General features: G+C 44.3%; 4 protein-coding genes and 1 long non-coding RNA gene across 5 annotated transcripts; 2 read left to right on the forward strand and 3 right to left on the reverse strand.

The window, feature by feature from the left end:
- Positions 1–230: 230 nt before the first annotated feature.
- LOC116800599 lies at positions 231–2,781 on the reverse strand. Its single transcript, XR_004361501.1, has 3 exons — positions 2,541–2,781; positions 2,398–2,475; positions 231–333 (listed from the first exon to the last, which is right to left on the reverse strand). It is a non-coding gene; the product is annotated as an uncharacterized LOC116800599 (long non-coding RNA).
- Positions 2,782–6,010: 3,229 nt separating this feature from the next.
- On the forward strand, positions 6,011–7,534 carry LOC6608199 (histidine-rich glycoprotein). Its single transcript, XM_002032908.2, has 3 exons — positions 6,011–6,096; positions 6,633–6,694; positions 7,146–7,534. Exons 1-3 carry the CDS (start codon positions 6,076–6,078, stop codon positions 7,399–7,401), a joined length of 339 nt encoding a protein of 112 aa, XP_002032944.1. The 5' UTR covers positions 6,011–6,075; the 3' UTR covers positions 7,402–7,534.
- A 212-nt stretch (positions 7,535–7,746) lies between these two features.
- LOC6608200 lies at positions 7,747–8,471 on the forward strand. The gene is made up of 4 exons (XM_002032909.2): positions 7,747–7,979; positions 8,031–8,119; positions 8,176–8,308; positions 8,367–8,471. The coding sequence occupies exons 1-4, from the start codon at positions 7,856–7,858 to the stop codon at positions 8,435–8,437; spliced, it is 417 nt and encodes a 138-aa protein (XP_002032945.1). The 5' UTR covers positions 7,747–7,855; the 3' UTR covers positions 8,438–8,471.
- Positions 8,472–9,506: 1,035 nt separating this feature from the next.
- On the reverse strand, positions 9,507–10,502 carry LOC6608201 (circumsporozoite protein). The gene is made up of 2 exons (XM_002032910.2): positions 10,337–10,502; positions 9,507–10,120 (listed from the first exon to the last, which is right to left on the reverse strand). The coding sequence occupies exons 1-2, from the start codon at positions 10,349–10,351 to the stop codon at positions 9,644–9,646; spliced, it is 492 nt and encodes a 163-aa protein (XP_002032946.2). The 5' UTR covers positions 10,352–10,502; the 3' UTR covers positions 9,507–9,643.
- A 2,456-nt stretch (positions 10,503–12,958) lies between these two features.
- Positions 12,959–15,425, reverse strand: LOC6608202 (endoplasmic reticulum junction formation protein lunapark). The gene is made up of 6 exons (XM_002032911.2): positions 15,297–15,425; positions 14,958–15,187; positions 14,757–14,889; positions 14,076–14,511; positions 13,560–13,736; positions 12,959–13,296 (listed from the first exon to the last, which is right to left on the reverse strand). Exons 1-6 carry the CDS (start codon positions 15,321–15,323, stop codon positions 13,130–13,132), a joined length of 1,170 nt encoding a protein of 389 aa, XP_002032947.1. The 5' UTR covers positions 15,324–15,425; the 3' UTR covers positions 12,959–13,129.
- Positions 15,426–16,016: the final 591 nt, after the last annotated feature.

The raw sequence follows: 16,016 nt of genomic DNA on the forward strand, positions 1-16,016 counted from the left end.
ACTTTCTTAGTTCTTAGCCCTTTTTGCATTTAATTCAACTATTTGTATTATTTTATTTTATTTTATATTATTTTATTGTGGGGCTCGTCTCGTTTGGTTTGGCTTGTTTTCGCTGCTTCGCGCACTCGACGCCGATCCGCACTCGCTAAACAATTGAAACTGAATAAAATTCTGATTTAGTTGTGTTCGAAACTCATCGGAAGAGCAGAAAGCGGCGCAGACGCGACAGTGCTGCGGCAGCGCCGCGGGCAGAGGCAGCAGGTAAGCATCTCTATCGGTGAATTGTTGTTGCCACACTCAGATTAATTCAGCACCAACAAGTAACAAATATATCTAAAATAAAATAATCGAGTTTGAATTGTGAAATTGTTCTTAACATTTTTAATTTCAACTAGATTCTTCTATTGCTTAGGACATGAAACACTTAAAAATCAGTGTTGATAAGGTATAAAAATACAACTAAAAGCTAAAGGTTTTTTGGTTAATTATACTCGGTTGCTTGGCAAGATTTTTTCAAAGTGTAATTTAGTTGTTTATTTAGATGGTAACTTCACTACAAGTGTTAGTTGTTTGGTGGCAGGTGGTGGGGAATGGGAAAGGGGAGCAGGAGGCGATGGAGCTTGGCTCTACAGATCGTCATCATCATTATCATCATTAGCATTGCCTACGCTGCGCCCACTTGAGTGGTTGCTGGGAGGGGGGTTTCTCGAGGAGGGGGAAGAGCAACTTGGGGGTTCGTGCAAGTTGCCCCCTGCTCCCCGCCTCCAACTCCTGGCAATGACTCTCGAAAATTGTTTAAAATGAAATTGTAACAAAGAAACTTACTCACGTTGCTGGAAAACTTTAAATGCCCTTTAAAATGAGTTAGAAATAATAGAATACAGAAATTTATTGGTTTCTTTAGTGCCATTAAATTATAAAATAGGTGCAGGCCTTAAATTTAGTTAAAAATAGCAGACCATATCACGTCGAATGCATTTATTTAAACAGATAATGTTTGCATTTTGTGGGGTAATTTGTTAACAAAAACTAAGCTATAACCGCAAAACGTAAAAACCGAATCTTTAGGCTGTTAGCAAAACGCTTATACGAATTCATAGACTCTTCACTGTGCCAACATCAAAACAAAGGCACATTTGCGTGATTATTTCGTATGTGTTTTGAGTTTCTTTTGATGCAATTAGAGAGAGAATTCTTGGCCAGAAGAAGCCGGGAATCAGTGGAGCAGTCGAATCCAGAACCTGAAGCACCTGAAGCAAAGAATGCCAGAATTTCAGCTTGGCGCTTGGAGAGTTTTCTTTCCGCATTGCTGAGCGCGCTAAGCGGTGTGAAATTCAAATTTAACGGACACCCACCGACGCTGCCACTGCCCACAAGTGCATTTAGGCTTTAACTGAAGCGTTAACTCGAGCGAGTTTTCACAAAACACTCGAAAAAGAGATTTTCGAAAGATGGGGAAACCATACAAGTAGATGGATGGTGGATTGGAAGCTAGGAGTTTGGGAGGTCGGGAGGTGAGGCCCGTAATTGGCGACACCTTTAAGTGCCGACCTTGTCATGCTCGCTGGCGCCGTCTAATTCAGGCCGGGGTTGTTCTTCATCAGCGCCTCGCCATCGACTTCGCAAATCTGCGCCGCAGTCTGCGCAGGCGCATGCGCAGCCGTCGCAGTCGCGATGGACGTAGACGCCGCCGTCGACTTCGGCAGAGGCAGGAGAATCGAATTCGGATTTGGTCTGGGATTCGCTGAAGGCAAGATGAGCTCATTGTGGCCGCTCATTTGCATACCAGGAACTCCGAGGAATTCTAAGGCGCTGCAGAGGTTACGCCTCTAAACGGGTCATTAAGAGAATGGGGATTGCCCAATAGCCAAGTTATAAATAAAAATTATTTGGACTGAAAAGAGTAAGATTGGTTAGAACATTTGCATTTCCTTTATTGTTTATAGTTTCGTCTCAAGCTAGTTTTGTAATCATTATGAATATAAATGATATATTATCTATAGATTTATATTCTATATTATCTATAGATTTCTATTCTATATTATCTATAGATTTCTATTCTATATTATCTATAGATTTCTATTCGCGTCCGAAAGAAAATATTACAAAATATATTGAAAAATAAAAAATATATTGAAAAATATTAATTTGTTGTTGGCATAGCATTTTGTTTGCTGACAAAAGATATTGAAAAATGTTTCAAAAGTTTGGGCGTGACATTAATTTGGGTGACAGTCTTCTAAATCGAAATATGCGCAATCTCTACTTTCTAATTTGTACTTGAGATCTCGACGTTCATTCAGAACTTCGGAGGGACATGGCTAGATTGAATCGGCTAGTTATTCCGATTAAGAATTTTAATTTTAATTTTAATTTAAAGAAAATGATTCCTTCTACCTGCTCAAGAAGTCCAATATCCGTTTACTACGACTTACAGGTGTAGACCATTACTGCTATCACTATCACTACTACTACCTGCAAAGTTTTTTTTTAACGGCCATTAATCATTGCAAAATCAGTAGTAGTATTTCAAAACTTACCACGAAACATGAAATCAAGGTGCTCCACCGCTGGCTGGTCGTTCTCGAGCATTCTCAATTATAAATGGCCGAGGAGCTCCGCCCCCAAGCAGGTCAAGTCCGCATCGGAAAGCAGTTGAGGCCCAAATGACCACAACAGAAGCCGCCACCTGAGTCTTCCCCGCATTGCCAAACAATCTGCGGCTGTGAATATTTGGATTTGAATTTGGATTTGGGGCTGCTCCACATATCGTTCGTACGGCTTGAATGTGCAGCGTTTGCTTTGGCACTTGTCCCTCGACCCTATCGATGTCCAAAATCGCATCGCATCGCATCAAAATTCAGCCGACTCGCAGAGGCGATCGGCGCTTTTGGCGGACGCACTCCGCCTGCCAAGTGGTGTAGGCTCCGATCGAAGATTGGGGGTGGGGTGCGAGTTGACCACGTATCTAGCGGATCTGCGTGGAAATTCAATTTCGGTTTCAGGTCGTGGTGTCTAACTGGAAGATATTGGCGGCAGATACGATGTCGAACCGATCGCCGATCATGGTCCGCAGGAAATCCATGCCCCCAGCCGCGTCATGTAATCCACGCCGATTGGGTAAACATTTCTACGAGGGCGCATAAATCGTGGCCAAAGGTGATTGGCAGTTGTGGGCCAGCAGGAGGACCCAGCTGATAACACGTACCATCCGTGTTGGCTTAGTAGCACGCAAATGCAAATCCATGGGAACATGATTTGATAAAAGTTTGAATTTTGTCAACATGAAAGTGCAAGCTGGCAATTTTTATTCTATGATCAGTTAAAACGTGATCTGTATTTTTGATATTTTTACCTTTGAATCAACCTCTGTGTTCCAATCCTTTCCAAACTTAAACCTTTATGGCTAGGCACTCTTTCTTCCGCTAATTCACCATACCTATTCATTTAACAAGCAACATCTTAGCAACGAAATTGCTTTAACATCATTAAGTTTGGGTTGAAGCGCACAATTCACTTTGCAGTTTCACAGATTTACCTTAGTAATTTGCAAAAATGCATTACGACACCCGAAAAGGCTTTCATATCTCAATGTGAGCTATTCAAAGCTACGCTTTTGCTAGTTAAGCAGTAAATCCTATTTTTGCGTACATCTATCTTTCGTGGAACGCGCTAGAATGATTTATGAGCCGCATTTCCCATATCAATCTTGTTCGCTTTTATCACAAACGATTTGTCCACTCATGTTCAACCGATCGACTGAACAGCCAGTCATGTTCCGCCGCCCAATTAGACGGCCACTTCGGTTGGCCATACATATATACATTTGTATCTGCATAACGACGAGCACTTGGCGTGTTTTACATCATGTTGGTGCTGAGTGGACCATTGAGTCCGCATGTGCGTCACACAGTCTCAATTGGAGCCTGGCCAGCTGTTCGACTCTGACTTAATAGATCCTGTTGCACAGCGAGAAAGATCGGAGCTGATAGAGCTGATGAGAAGCATGAGGACATAAATACAGCATTTATGTATCTGATATGTGAATTCAAGATCTCAGACCTTGACGCAAAACCTGACCTAAAATTCGATACGGATACATACATATCTGTTCTATCTGTTCTGGAATGGATTCTAGATCTATTTAAGAGGTGGAATAATACTTCCGATCGTATTTCCCAATCCCATCTCTACCACCAAATCCTCGATCTAATTTCTTTCCGTACACTTTCTGGACCTAGTCCAAGTTTTTCGAGTGGTCCACATTCACAGAAGTCAAAACTCACCCAACAGGAAGTATTTGCATGAGCAGATCCCGGGATCCCGATCCAAACCAAACCAAACCGAACCGAGCCGATTTGCCAGCGCGTTCGCAGAAAGCGAAAGCAATCATCCACCGCAGCGGCCACCGGGTGGATTATTGTTTGGTTTTGCCCACGGGCACGCATGGTTAGAAGGGGCGCGGGTCGATCGGGTGGCCGGGGGGCGTGGCATGGAAGCTATGGCATATTTATCGCTCAGACAAATATCCATTATGCAATTTGGCATGACTAAAACGAGCAATTTGCCGCAAATGCAATAACATCCCGCCGAACGGGGTGGGGAAAGCCGGTGGTGCGGTGTTTTGGTGGTTCGATGGCTCGGTGGGGCAGGATGGCAGTGGTGCGCCCTCGAACGCAGTAAAAGCACACTGGCCTATATATACACACGCAAGGCGAGTGAGTGAAAGAGAAAATCAGTCAGTGATACTAATGGTTTAACCCGTTTGTAGCCACTTTTTATTAGGTTGATATTATAGCCACTACAAAGTTATACCATCTTATGGGGCTATAGTCATACCCCGAAAGTTAGAATTTAATTTGTGGTATTGACTACACTTATAAAGTTCTTAAAATACTAGGAAAAGTGTAGAGTGCTAAGATTACTCACCCCATTCAGGGTAAATATTATGGTTTAAGTTGTTGATATCTAAACAGAAGCTCCTTGTTCAGCCGTAAATGGGTTAAGCACGCCGCAAATTAAAGCTCTTGACAGTTGAGTTAACAGCGCAGCACGGCAGCAACATGCAACATGCAACAACCAGTTGCAACAGCAGCTGACGTGGCCAGCGTTATGTCAGGGGCATTGTGGCATTGTAGAATGGCAAAAACAATACAAATCCACACAATCAAAATCGAATTTCTTCAAAATCGTGTGATGCATTGCTTGATTAGCGCCACAACTACTGTTACTGTTAAGTAATTGCCCGAAATGCGTTTTATTGCAAATTTACGGCGTACGTGTTTCGTGCTCCATGCGTCGTGATGTGAGTTTCGCTGGGGATACATCCAAGACTGGACTCCTGTAGCTCCAACGCTGACCCACATCAATTGACACCAGCGACGACAGTTACCACACTTACCACAGAAGACATTCAAGGTCGATTGGTGGAGATGTCTTCCAAGAGATATGGAAGGGCCAAGAAATTTGGATTAGCGTGACAACTTGGTTTTGTCTCCGGCCGCACACGTTCACTTTTTGCGGCGGTCTGCAGAAGGCCGCTAAGTGATCCAGTCGGCGGCGGTATATGTGCTACTTGGTCATTCACTCGGAATGATTTTAGCCCCACTCCGCGCGCTGCCTTGCTATTATGATTATGAAATGAAGGTAATTTGCCCCGTATTACACAAAGCCCCGCCAAGTCAAAGTTCGATCGTCTGCCATTGTGGACAACTGAAGCATGGACCACCGCTCCCAGTCCCTCTCCACCGCCGACCAGAGGGTCTTAACCCCTCGTAAACAGATGCCAACGACGGTTAATACAAATCACATATCACTACACCATGTTGGCCATGTTAACAGTCGCGCGTCCACTGTTATGCTTATTGTCGCTTGGCCGTTGATGTTGCTGCTGTTGTTGCTGCACCGACGTCACGTCTTTCTCGTGCAGCGCAGTCGGCTTGCAGCAACAACAAAAGCGCTGTTGGCGCCGGGTATAAAACGGATGAGTCGCAGCCTGTGGTTATCAGTCACCACCTGACAGTGCTCCGGTTTTCGTATCGCCTTTCGAGTGCAGCAGAGCTCAGCCCAGCCACCATGTCCGTCCTGAAAGTATTCGTAAGTGCGACAAGGATAACGGTCAAAAAAAGTGTTGAAAAAAGCCTACGAATGCAGCTGAAAAGGATTAAACTTATGTGGACTATCGTGAATAAAACTAGTCAATTGAAACATAACCAACTCACTGAGAACTGGCATCAAAAACCGCCGTATTGGAAATATACCATCAATAGTTATGAAGTCTAAAGGACATAATTTGGAAACTAGCATTTTCAAGAGATGACCTGATGGCTTAAAAAGTCTCTTATACATTTTTAAAGAAATTACGGATGCTTCTATTTAGAAGAAATACAAAAATATTAGTTCATGTTCATCATTTGCGGATTAACATTTCATTAGATTACTTAGATTTCTTTTAAGTGAAAACGAATCACCTAACTTTATAAGAATGTTACTTGGACATTCTATTGCTTCTATAAATCCCTAGAATTGGACATACTTTTTATGTGCCAAATTAAAACTAATCACACTGATTAGTTAGCTATTTGCCTTAATCCAGCCAGACCTAACTACCCAACTTCCTTATCCCCTTTCAGATCTTCGTCGCCCTCTTCGCCGTGGCCTACTGCGCCCCCAGTCCCGGCTTCTTTGGCAAACAGTGAGTATCGGCGTTGATCTGCACCTGAACTGATCCATAAATAACCCGAGCGAATCGATAAAAATACCCATTTCCCGCTTTATGCTAAGCTAACGAGCGGTCGCATGGCTTTTTAAACGCTGCGACTGCTCCGTGGGTCTATGAAATATGTGTCCGATTGCGATCGAATTGAGCAATCAAAACGCTTGTAGCACTTAGAGCCCCAGCCCCCTCCAGCAGTCTCTAAATGGTGCCCACCACTGGCTACCATTGAACTTAGCCGATCTCGACTTGGCTTGGCTCGCGGCTTAGGAATTTCGCAGGCGGCGGTTGGCATTTAATTCAGTGTAATGCGCGCATAATTGTGCGAATCAATTGCCAATTGCCAATGGCCAATATGCAATAGCCATGTCTGCCAAGACGCTGGGTTCAAGCAACTGATTAGCTAACCGATTTCACTTTCGATCCGCAGCGAGCACCACACCATCCACGTGCCCTACAAGGTGCACACGGTGCACCACCACCACGTCCAGAAGGTCCATGTGCCGGTGGTGAAGCACGTGCCGGTGCCCATCTACAAGGAGGTGCCGGTGCACCACGTCCACCACGAGGAGATTCCCGTGCCGGTGCACCACGTCCACCACGAGGAGATCCCGGTGCACCACGTGTTCGATGACCACCACGATCACCACGGCTGGAGCTCCCACCACGGACACGGCTGGCTGTAAGCCATCTGCCCGCTGGCCTGCTTGTCTTCAAACCCACCCACTCAGCCAGTCCCATCTGAAGCAGCCTGTAAATATTGTACAATGCTAAGTTAATGAATGTAAATAAATCACAATTCGACTGTACACAGAACAATCCTGGTGTATTTATGGCAGGATTAAAGAAATAACAATTTTGTTATTTAAGGCTTTCTCAGCTTATATCGTTTAGATCGGAGTGATAGAATACCTACCTTTAAAGACTGGAAACGTACTTATCTCTATATTTATATACTATATAAGATGGTAGAACATCATCTAATTGTTAAGTAATATTTTTCAAAGGATTTTTGTTTTCAGTGTCAGAACTTGTACACTTCACCCTACATAAAACAAAAACCCCATATACTCTAGATACTCAACTACTGATACCCTGTTAGCAAATAGCCACACATAGACACTACCCCACATTGGCACCATGATATATCTACAGAGTTGCTGCTGCTGCGTGGATCTGCGAATCGGAACCATAGCAATCGGAATTCTGCACATTATAGCGGATATCCTTGGAGGCACCTTTGTTGCCTTATTCGGGGAGTCGGGTAAGTGAAGCAGGATACTTGAGAGCAAGGATCTGATCCTACCACCCATAGGTATTCCCGATTTGGGACACACCCTCTTCATTATCTTCGTGATGCTGCACATACTGAGCTGCGTTTTCCTGATCATCGGCAGTATACGGGTGAGATACCAGTACAAATTATTAGTTTAAATTATAATGCTTATAATATGATCTAGTTACGGAGCAGCTGGATGCTCTTCTACATACTAATGACTATGATCATGGCGGTAGCAATGCTCATATTGATAGTATCCGACGTCATACTCGTCGTTTGGTTCTGGGTAATGATCACGTATGGTATAATGTTCTGTAAGTAGCTCGGTGTATCTGAGATTCCAAAATCCTTAATTATTTCCCAATACTTTAGTTGTATGCCTTTATTTCTGGCTAGTGGCGTACTCCTTTTACGCCGCCTTGGGAGGACCTCTCTTCATCTGAATGCGATCCTTTGCAAAGTAATAAATTGTACTGTTCTTGTAGCAATAAAGTCCTTGGATTTTTGCAAATCGATCTGCATTTTAAGTGGCGTCTGAAAATAACTACATCTCATATCATTCGGTTCGAATATTCCTTTGCATGCTATAAGCTTCCCATAATCACTTCCCATTACATTTTTTTGTAAAATTACTTTCGTGAGTTGCACTTTTTTCCCACACTGCCAAAAAAGAGCAAAAATGGGGCAATGCCATATTGATTATATATAAAGCAACGATTGCACGCATATTTCAGGTGAATTGCTCGGGAATGTGATAGGTTCGATTGGATCATTGCACCATTAGTTAATCCCACTGCAAGACTGTAATTTGCAGTTGCACTTGACCTTGGGCCGGTCTCCCAAAGGCGGCAATTAAGCCGAAGTTTTGCAAGAACGACTTTCACAAAGCACTCACTTGACCAGCTCCGACTGAGGTCGACCGCCAGTCCGAGTGCGCTCCGCTCCGATCCCTCCCTTCCTACGATCTCCACGAACCCGATCCGATCTGGTCCGGTCTGGTCCGTCCACTCCGCTCCTTGTCCAAGTACTTACTGGGCGTGGCAGGGCACATTCTCGGGGCATGAGCTCTCTTGGTTCCTAGTTCAGCACGCTTTTCAGCTAGAACTGGTCCTAGGGCAGTGGAAATGTTTAATTAAATATACACCTTTTACTCTAGGAATTCTTATCAATTTAACTTAAGAATTTGGGATATTTCCGTCATATAATACAAGTTTGAAGTAGCAGGATCTTTCCTTCCTGTAAATCAAGTTTCGTGGAGCAGGATCATAATAGTCTCCTCATATTAGCGCTCTTGACTAGATTAGTTTACCTTATCCACCTTTCTGCTTTTAGACAGTTCAAAGTACTTTATATAATTATAAATGTTTACTTTGTTCAATTAATCTTTTGCTCATTATAGTAAGAATTATATGAACTAACAATTACTTTTTGTAATATAGTTAGAAGTTGTACTGAATAGAACGATTTTATATACCCCCATGTATCTGCAGTTATTGACCATAAAAAGTCTCATTTCTTTGACCAACATTTTGCATTTATTTCGGCGCCAACAACAAAGAATTTCAGATTAATGTCCACTAATTGAGAACTGGGGAAAGGCGAAGCGTTAGAGGAAGCTGCGGCTGGCCGCAAGTGAGCCCTAGCCCACCCTAGTTGCAGTACGGGAAGTTGGGGCACTGGTGCGGCGAGACTCCGGCGGGATACAGACGCTCCGTCCAGCCGGGAAGAGGAGGAGCAGCCACGGGGGCACCAGCGTGTCCGGCGTTCACGTCGCAGTAGGGATAGTTGGGGCAGGTCTGAGGATTGACGCCAGCTGGATACTTATCGCCACCGGGTGCGCCAGCAGGGGCTGCGTTCCACGAGGGCTGTGGCTGCCACTGGGGCTGGGGCTGGGGGTTCCACTGGGGCTGGGGCTGCTGCCACTGCGGCTGCGGGTTCCACTGTGGCTGCGGCTGGGGGTTCCACTGTGGCTGCGGGGCACCCCACTGCGGCTGCGGATTGTGCAGGCGCGCATTATCACAGATGGGGAAGTTGGGGCAGTCCTGCGGATTCACGCCAGCCGGATACTGGGCAGCAGGTTGGTGCTGGGGCTTGGCCACCGCCAGGGCCACGAAGGTAGCGAAAAGCTAGTGAAAAGATTACAAATATATATATTATTCGTAAATGTAATAAGATACATCTGTAGTTTATGTATCTGAAGAATATCTTGAACATAGGATCTTTGGATCTTAAGAACTTCAACTAAGATGTTGCAGATATGGATGCCAGTTTCACTTAGTAGTTAAAAGAACTTTTTCAGACGCTATCCTTGTGGGCAGAGACGCGGCTCAAAGGGCACTTACCAGCTTGCAGAACATGTTGGCTGAGGTGAGTGGGTGGTTGGTAGTTGTGGAGTTGGTTCTGGTGTGGGGCCTATGGTAATCCTTGCCGAATTGGACTATGGAGTCGTAGCTCAAACTTCCAATTGGGTTCCTGGTCGGCGCTGCACTGCTGCTGCCGAGCCCGGCCATCAAGCTTATATAGCGGTGCTGCCTAGAACCGACTCTTGGCCGGGTCTCAATCTCAGCCAGAGTCTCTCGGCCAGACTCGGTTTCACTTTCATTACTGCGGCTGCTGTGCTTGTTGCTTTTGCTGTTGCTGCTGCTGCTGCTGCAGTGGCTTTGCTTTACTTTTGCTTTTGTTTCTGTAGTTGACTGATCTCGCGCATATTTTACTTGATTGGCCCAACAGATTATTATGAGTCTTTGTTGCGGAGCGCGGACAAATAAATCGAACGGGGCCGACGGACAGATAGATACATACTCGTGCATACATACGGGTAATATGCTTAAACACCCAACTATGCAAACAAATACGAGTGCGCACTCCTATCGAGTTACCGACAACATGCCGTCATTAGCAATGAACTAAGCCCCCAACTTGCATTTCGGCCAAAAAGAAATCTCCAGCCTGGGCTCGTACGGGTACTTTTGACAAATTCGCGTTGGCGTTTGGCCAATTTTCGATCCGCATTTGCCAGCGGATCAGTTCGTGAATCACTACGCTCCGCTCCGATTCGCATTTGGACTTGGATTCGGATCGTGTAAGAGGCACAGGTCGCCACCACCAGCGCCATCGGCCTGCCATTGGTTCTACCATCGCCTTGGCATGCCACTGCCACATGTCGCCCGGTCTTGGTCTGCCCGGAAGGCAGCGGTGGTCCGCGTCATTGCAAACGGGTTTCGGTGCAGCGAACTTGCACTAGATCTCAATGCGCAGCATTCGAGAGGCGGGGTCGCACCGAAGTTCACTTCTAGGTTCTAGGGCTGCAGGACAGGTATCTAAGTTCTTGGGTTTCAAAACCATTAAATCACTTTTTCTAACAGCTTTACATTTCATCTGAATCATCTATTCTTAGGCTTATAATCTTGAGTCTGATAAATCTGTCGCACATTCACAAATATATTATTAATTACAGAACATAGATGTTTAATATTCCCTTTATAACAAATTCAAATGTCTATCAAATTTAGAATATTTCATAGTATCTACAATAAAATATAGCAATTGATACATATTTTTGGGCTTGAAGTAGTCTAAGCTGGCTTTGGACTTATCCAATAAAGCAATTTAATTTCATATTTAATGGAGTAATAGTAGCATGTAAATATAGCTAAGATAATATAACATAATATATAATATATTTGCAGCCCTAGTTTCGGATTTATCCGCTGGCAGTTCTATTTCCGATAACCCGTTGTAGGTTGACGGCCGTCCAGTCATTCGCACCACGCAGCAGTGCCAGTAAAACTGAGCTCGAGACCGCCTTACGCACCAGCGATCGCCGACTTCCTGGCCGACGGGCTGCGTTGGGGAATTCAATTACGCGGAAAATAGCGAAAATAGCGCAATTCGCACTGCCACACAAATTATGAGCTAATCAGGCAGCGCCCAGTGCCCGCGGGTCGGCACACGACCATCGGACGGACTGGCGTCCATGTTGGCCATATGAACATGTTATATTCGGGGACAGACGTGCCCAATTGTTGGCAACGGTGTAACAGATTTAGTTTAATTCTTATAATTTGTGTTTGCCGCCAGCCGCTGGCAGGAATTTGCGCGGGCGCGGCACCGTCCAATCCACACAATCTGCTCCCTGCCCCTGCCGAACACCAGCACACTGGGAGAAATCCTGAGTATACTTCTATGCAATTGTGAGTTTACATGCTCTGAAGAGAGTTTAACGAATTTAATGCTAAACATAAATTTTTTAGGTGCCTATATATTTAGTTTTGCCAAATCTAACTAATCAACAATTTAAAATTATCAATGGCTAATTCATTTAATTAATACTAAAAATGATTGACAAGTTAAGATTTAAACTCAATGCTTTATGTAAGAAAGGCAATTCATATCCTGTGCTAATCCCTGTTTTGATTGCCGAGGATATCAATCTATTTAAGCGAAATTAAGTGCCAAGCATCTCGTGATTTTTTCGCGTGTAGGTGGGCGCTGTTGGTGCTGGTGTTGGCCGGCTAATGCGTTATGTTACGTTGCTGCACCGCCAGATTGCCAGGCGGCCAGGCCAGCCAGCCAGCCAGCCGATCGATCTCGTTAGCCTTGATCAATGGCCCGGAAAAACAGAATAAAGCTAAATAAAAGCCAGCGAAATTGAAATTGTTGACCGTTCGCATAATGCAGTGTTAGTCTGGAGTCGCAGAGTGAGTCGCATGTGTGTGTTCTCGGGCTTGTAGGTAAGTATGTATCGCTGCTGGCCAAGTGATATCGCCAGCGATGTCGGTTGACGGTTGTCGGGTTCGCCTTTTTTGTCACACGCTGCGGCATGCTTTAAATTATTATGCCATTAGTTGTCGCCTTATTTCGTCTAGATTTTAATTATCAATTTCCTTCTATGCTGACAGCTGTGGGAGTGGTGCCGCCCACACCTCGGGCGGCTAGGTGGGTGACCCAAAGAAAGTACGGGCTACTCGAGGATTAATGTATTCCATTCAATGTATACGTTTTCTTCGACAATAAATTCATGATAACAGATGATTCTTTTTCAAATTTGCTTACCAATAAACAATTAAATAAGTAAGCTAAAAGCAAATAATCCAAGAATTTTGCTTGACTGGCGCCTAAAAGGCGAGGTGCCCTCAGGAGCTGGCAGCCACCTCAGCTGTGCTGATGCTGGCGGCTGCAGGTCCAGTCTCGATTGTCTCAGTCTCCATTGCCAAGTCTTCCGTTACGGCGGTGGTATCCATATCAGTTCCACCAGATGGCACCTTTTGAAGCAGGGCTCTTCGTGCAGATGGCTCTTTATCTAAAAACGAAATGAGTACTTTAGTTGGGTCGTTTTTCAGTGATAATATTGAGAAACTATTTTCAAATTACTAGCAGAAGTTAATTTCGTCAGTGCTACCTAGTTCAGCGTCAGTTATTTGCTATGCTTTTCACTAGATAACCGATAAACGAACCTAACTTATACAAGTAATAATAATTAGACAAGCCCACTGAAAGTTAGTGACAAGAATTCAAATAAAATGACTATATACGACGGGTCTCCCCATCTGATTGAATATATACCGGAGTCATCGTCGGATGATTCACTTTCTGAGCTGTCGTTTCGCTTGTTTGCGGTATCCGAGGGTGCCTCCAGGGAGAGCCGGGGAGCCACGGGTCGCTTCTTCCTTGCCGGGTTAAGTACATTGCAGAAGGCACACCGGAAGGTAGTGTACTCGTACTCCTCCTTGGGCAGCATTCCTGTGAAGGAGGCAAATTTGTTTAACAATAAACATAGTACAACATTTGATATATTAATCATTTCGCGTAGAACTTCAATATAAAACGATAACAAAGTTAAGATTAAGATGTATGCAGCCTAATGCTGACAACAAAATTATTAAAGTAAACATATAAAACATTGCAGCTTTTGAAAAATGTTACTTAAAAGAATTGTCTTTAAATTAAGCAGATTCTTTTGTGGATCATAGAGCTAGCGAAATAAACAATGAAAGCGAAAGCATAACCGGTTTCTCAGCTACGATATGCAATGTTTCTATGACTAATTATAGAAGTTCTCCCTTAGTAATCATAACACACCGTTGTGGGCGTGGCACGCCTTGCAGATCATGCCGAATCGATCCTTTGGACTGTCACCCACGATGAAGTCCACAATGCGATCGAGGGCACTTCGTGACCGATCGTCCACGATGGGAAAAGGCGATCGCCGGCGCAATTCTTGAACGGCGCGCAACTGCGGCGAAGCTGACGTCATCTGTCCCAGTGACTGTGAGCTGATGACGCTGCTGTTCAGCGAAGTGTTCTGGTTGTTGTTATTGTTGCGGTAAACATTGGTGTATGGAGCCAGCGATCGCTGCTGCTGTTGCTGTCCTCCGGCTGATGAAGTTCGGGTGACGGCAGCGACGGTCAGTGGAGACCGCTCAACTTGCGGGCGGTTGGGCGTTGAGCTGGTCGGCAGACCGCTGATGCGGAGCTGCTTCTTGTCGCCAAAACGCTCCAGGAGATTCACCGCCACCTGGGGGAAAATAACAAGATATAGTTTGAAGTATGTAAACAGAGTGCATTGGCCTAACAAAACATACAAAAAAGGGCGGGAACTCGATTTGGTGAAAGGGGATAAATAGCTTTTGCGCCCTTAGCTAGTGCGTGAGTGCTAGAAGGTTTACACTACGCATCTTAGCCAAAGAAGAATAATATATTCTAAGCTCTGATAAGAACTCTGCACTCGGGCGTGTAATCAAGGGGAAGTTGTGACCCCACCTTATAGGTCTCTTTGTCCATGACCTGCTCCAATATCTTGCGCTTGTCCTCCTTCAGACGAGTCAGCTTATCGCCATTTTTGTTGAGCTTGCGCTGGAAGTACCACGTAAACAGGCGCCGCAGAAAGATGATGCTAGAGCCCGGGCGAGAGAAAGGTGGGTCAGGAACCGGATTTAGAGCTAATCAGATGGCAGCACTCACACAATGGGGAAGAGCAGCAGCGGCACCAGGTACATGAAGCACTCCTTCATGGTCGGCGGGAAGTAGAAGTACCACCAGAGCCCGAAGCCCACGATATATGCTCCGATGGTGAAGCCCACGAAGTTCGTCACGAACCGCCGCTTGCGCTCCTCGGTGTTGATCATGTACTTCTCCAACGCCTGGATCTGCGTCTGCAGCCCCTCCAACACCGCCTCCGTGGACTTTTCCTTCTATAATTAGATTCGCGAATTCACGACACAAATTTTTGGGGCCTCTTAGTATATTCGCTGTATACTGCATTCAGGTCCCCACGGGCCGTGGGCCACCGCTTATACGCACCCGCAGCTTGGATAACACAATTCCCATGGTTTATGCTCAGCAATTTAACTAGAAACGAAAAAACTTAGACATTTACTTGACTATTTTGCTATTTAACCGCCCGCTTGCCTAGAAATTATTTACGCTTAGCGTGACCGTGCCTGTACCTTTCGAATATACCGCGAGAACCCACCAAAAATACCAAAATTCCTACAGTGTTATCGCGGACACAAACCGCGAATGAATGTCCCGTTGGAATTGCCCGCGTTTGTTTGAATTTCAAACTTTAAATATTTCATATTTTTATATGAATCCAATTTGAACGATCGATTATGTTCATTATGGAACATTAAGTACTGAAGGGGAAAAAATAGGGCCTTAAGAAAGTTAGTATAACAATTAAAAATGGATCTTTAATTACACTTAAAATCAAAATGCATATTCTTCCTTGTATTTGTTAGAACAAAGTCATTAGACCCAAATCTCTATGTATAGTTCAGAATATTTTGTCCATATTTTTTCCATATAGTTTCCAAAACTAAATACCGCTAAAGCATTTTACTATTAAATTGAAATATAAAAACTTTACTTAAAAAATAATTTTGTGGAAAAATAAGCATTTAAACTATAACAAACTGTTGCTAAAATTTTTAGAAGTAATAAATCGTTGATCTTCATTTTGAACAATTATATTAACTTTATGAGTAATATATGTATTTCAATTCATTTCATTTAAATATA

Source organism: Drosophila sechellia, chromosome 2R (assembly GCF_004382195.2).
Source record: "Drosophila sechellia strain sech25 chromosome 2R, ASM438219v1, whole genome shotgun sequence".
NCBI lineage: Eukaryota > Metazoa > Arthropoda > Insecta > Diptera > Drosophilidae > Drosophila > Drosophila sechellia.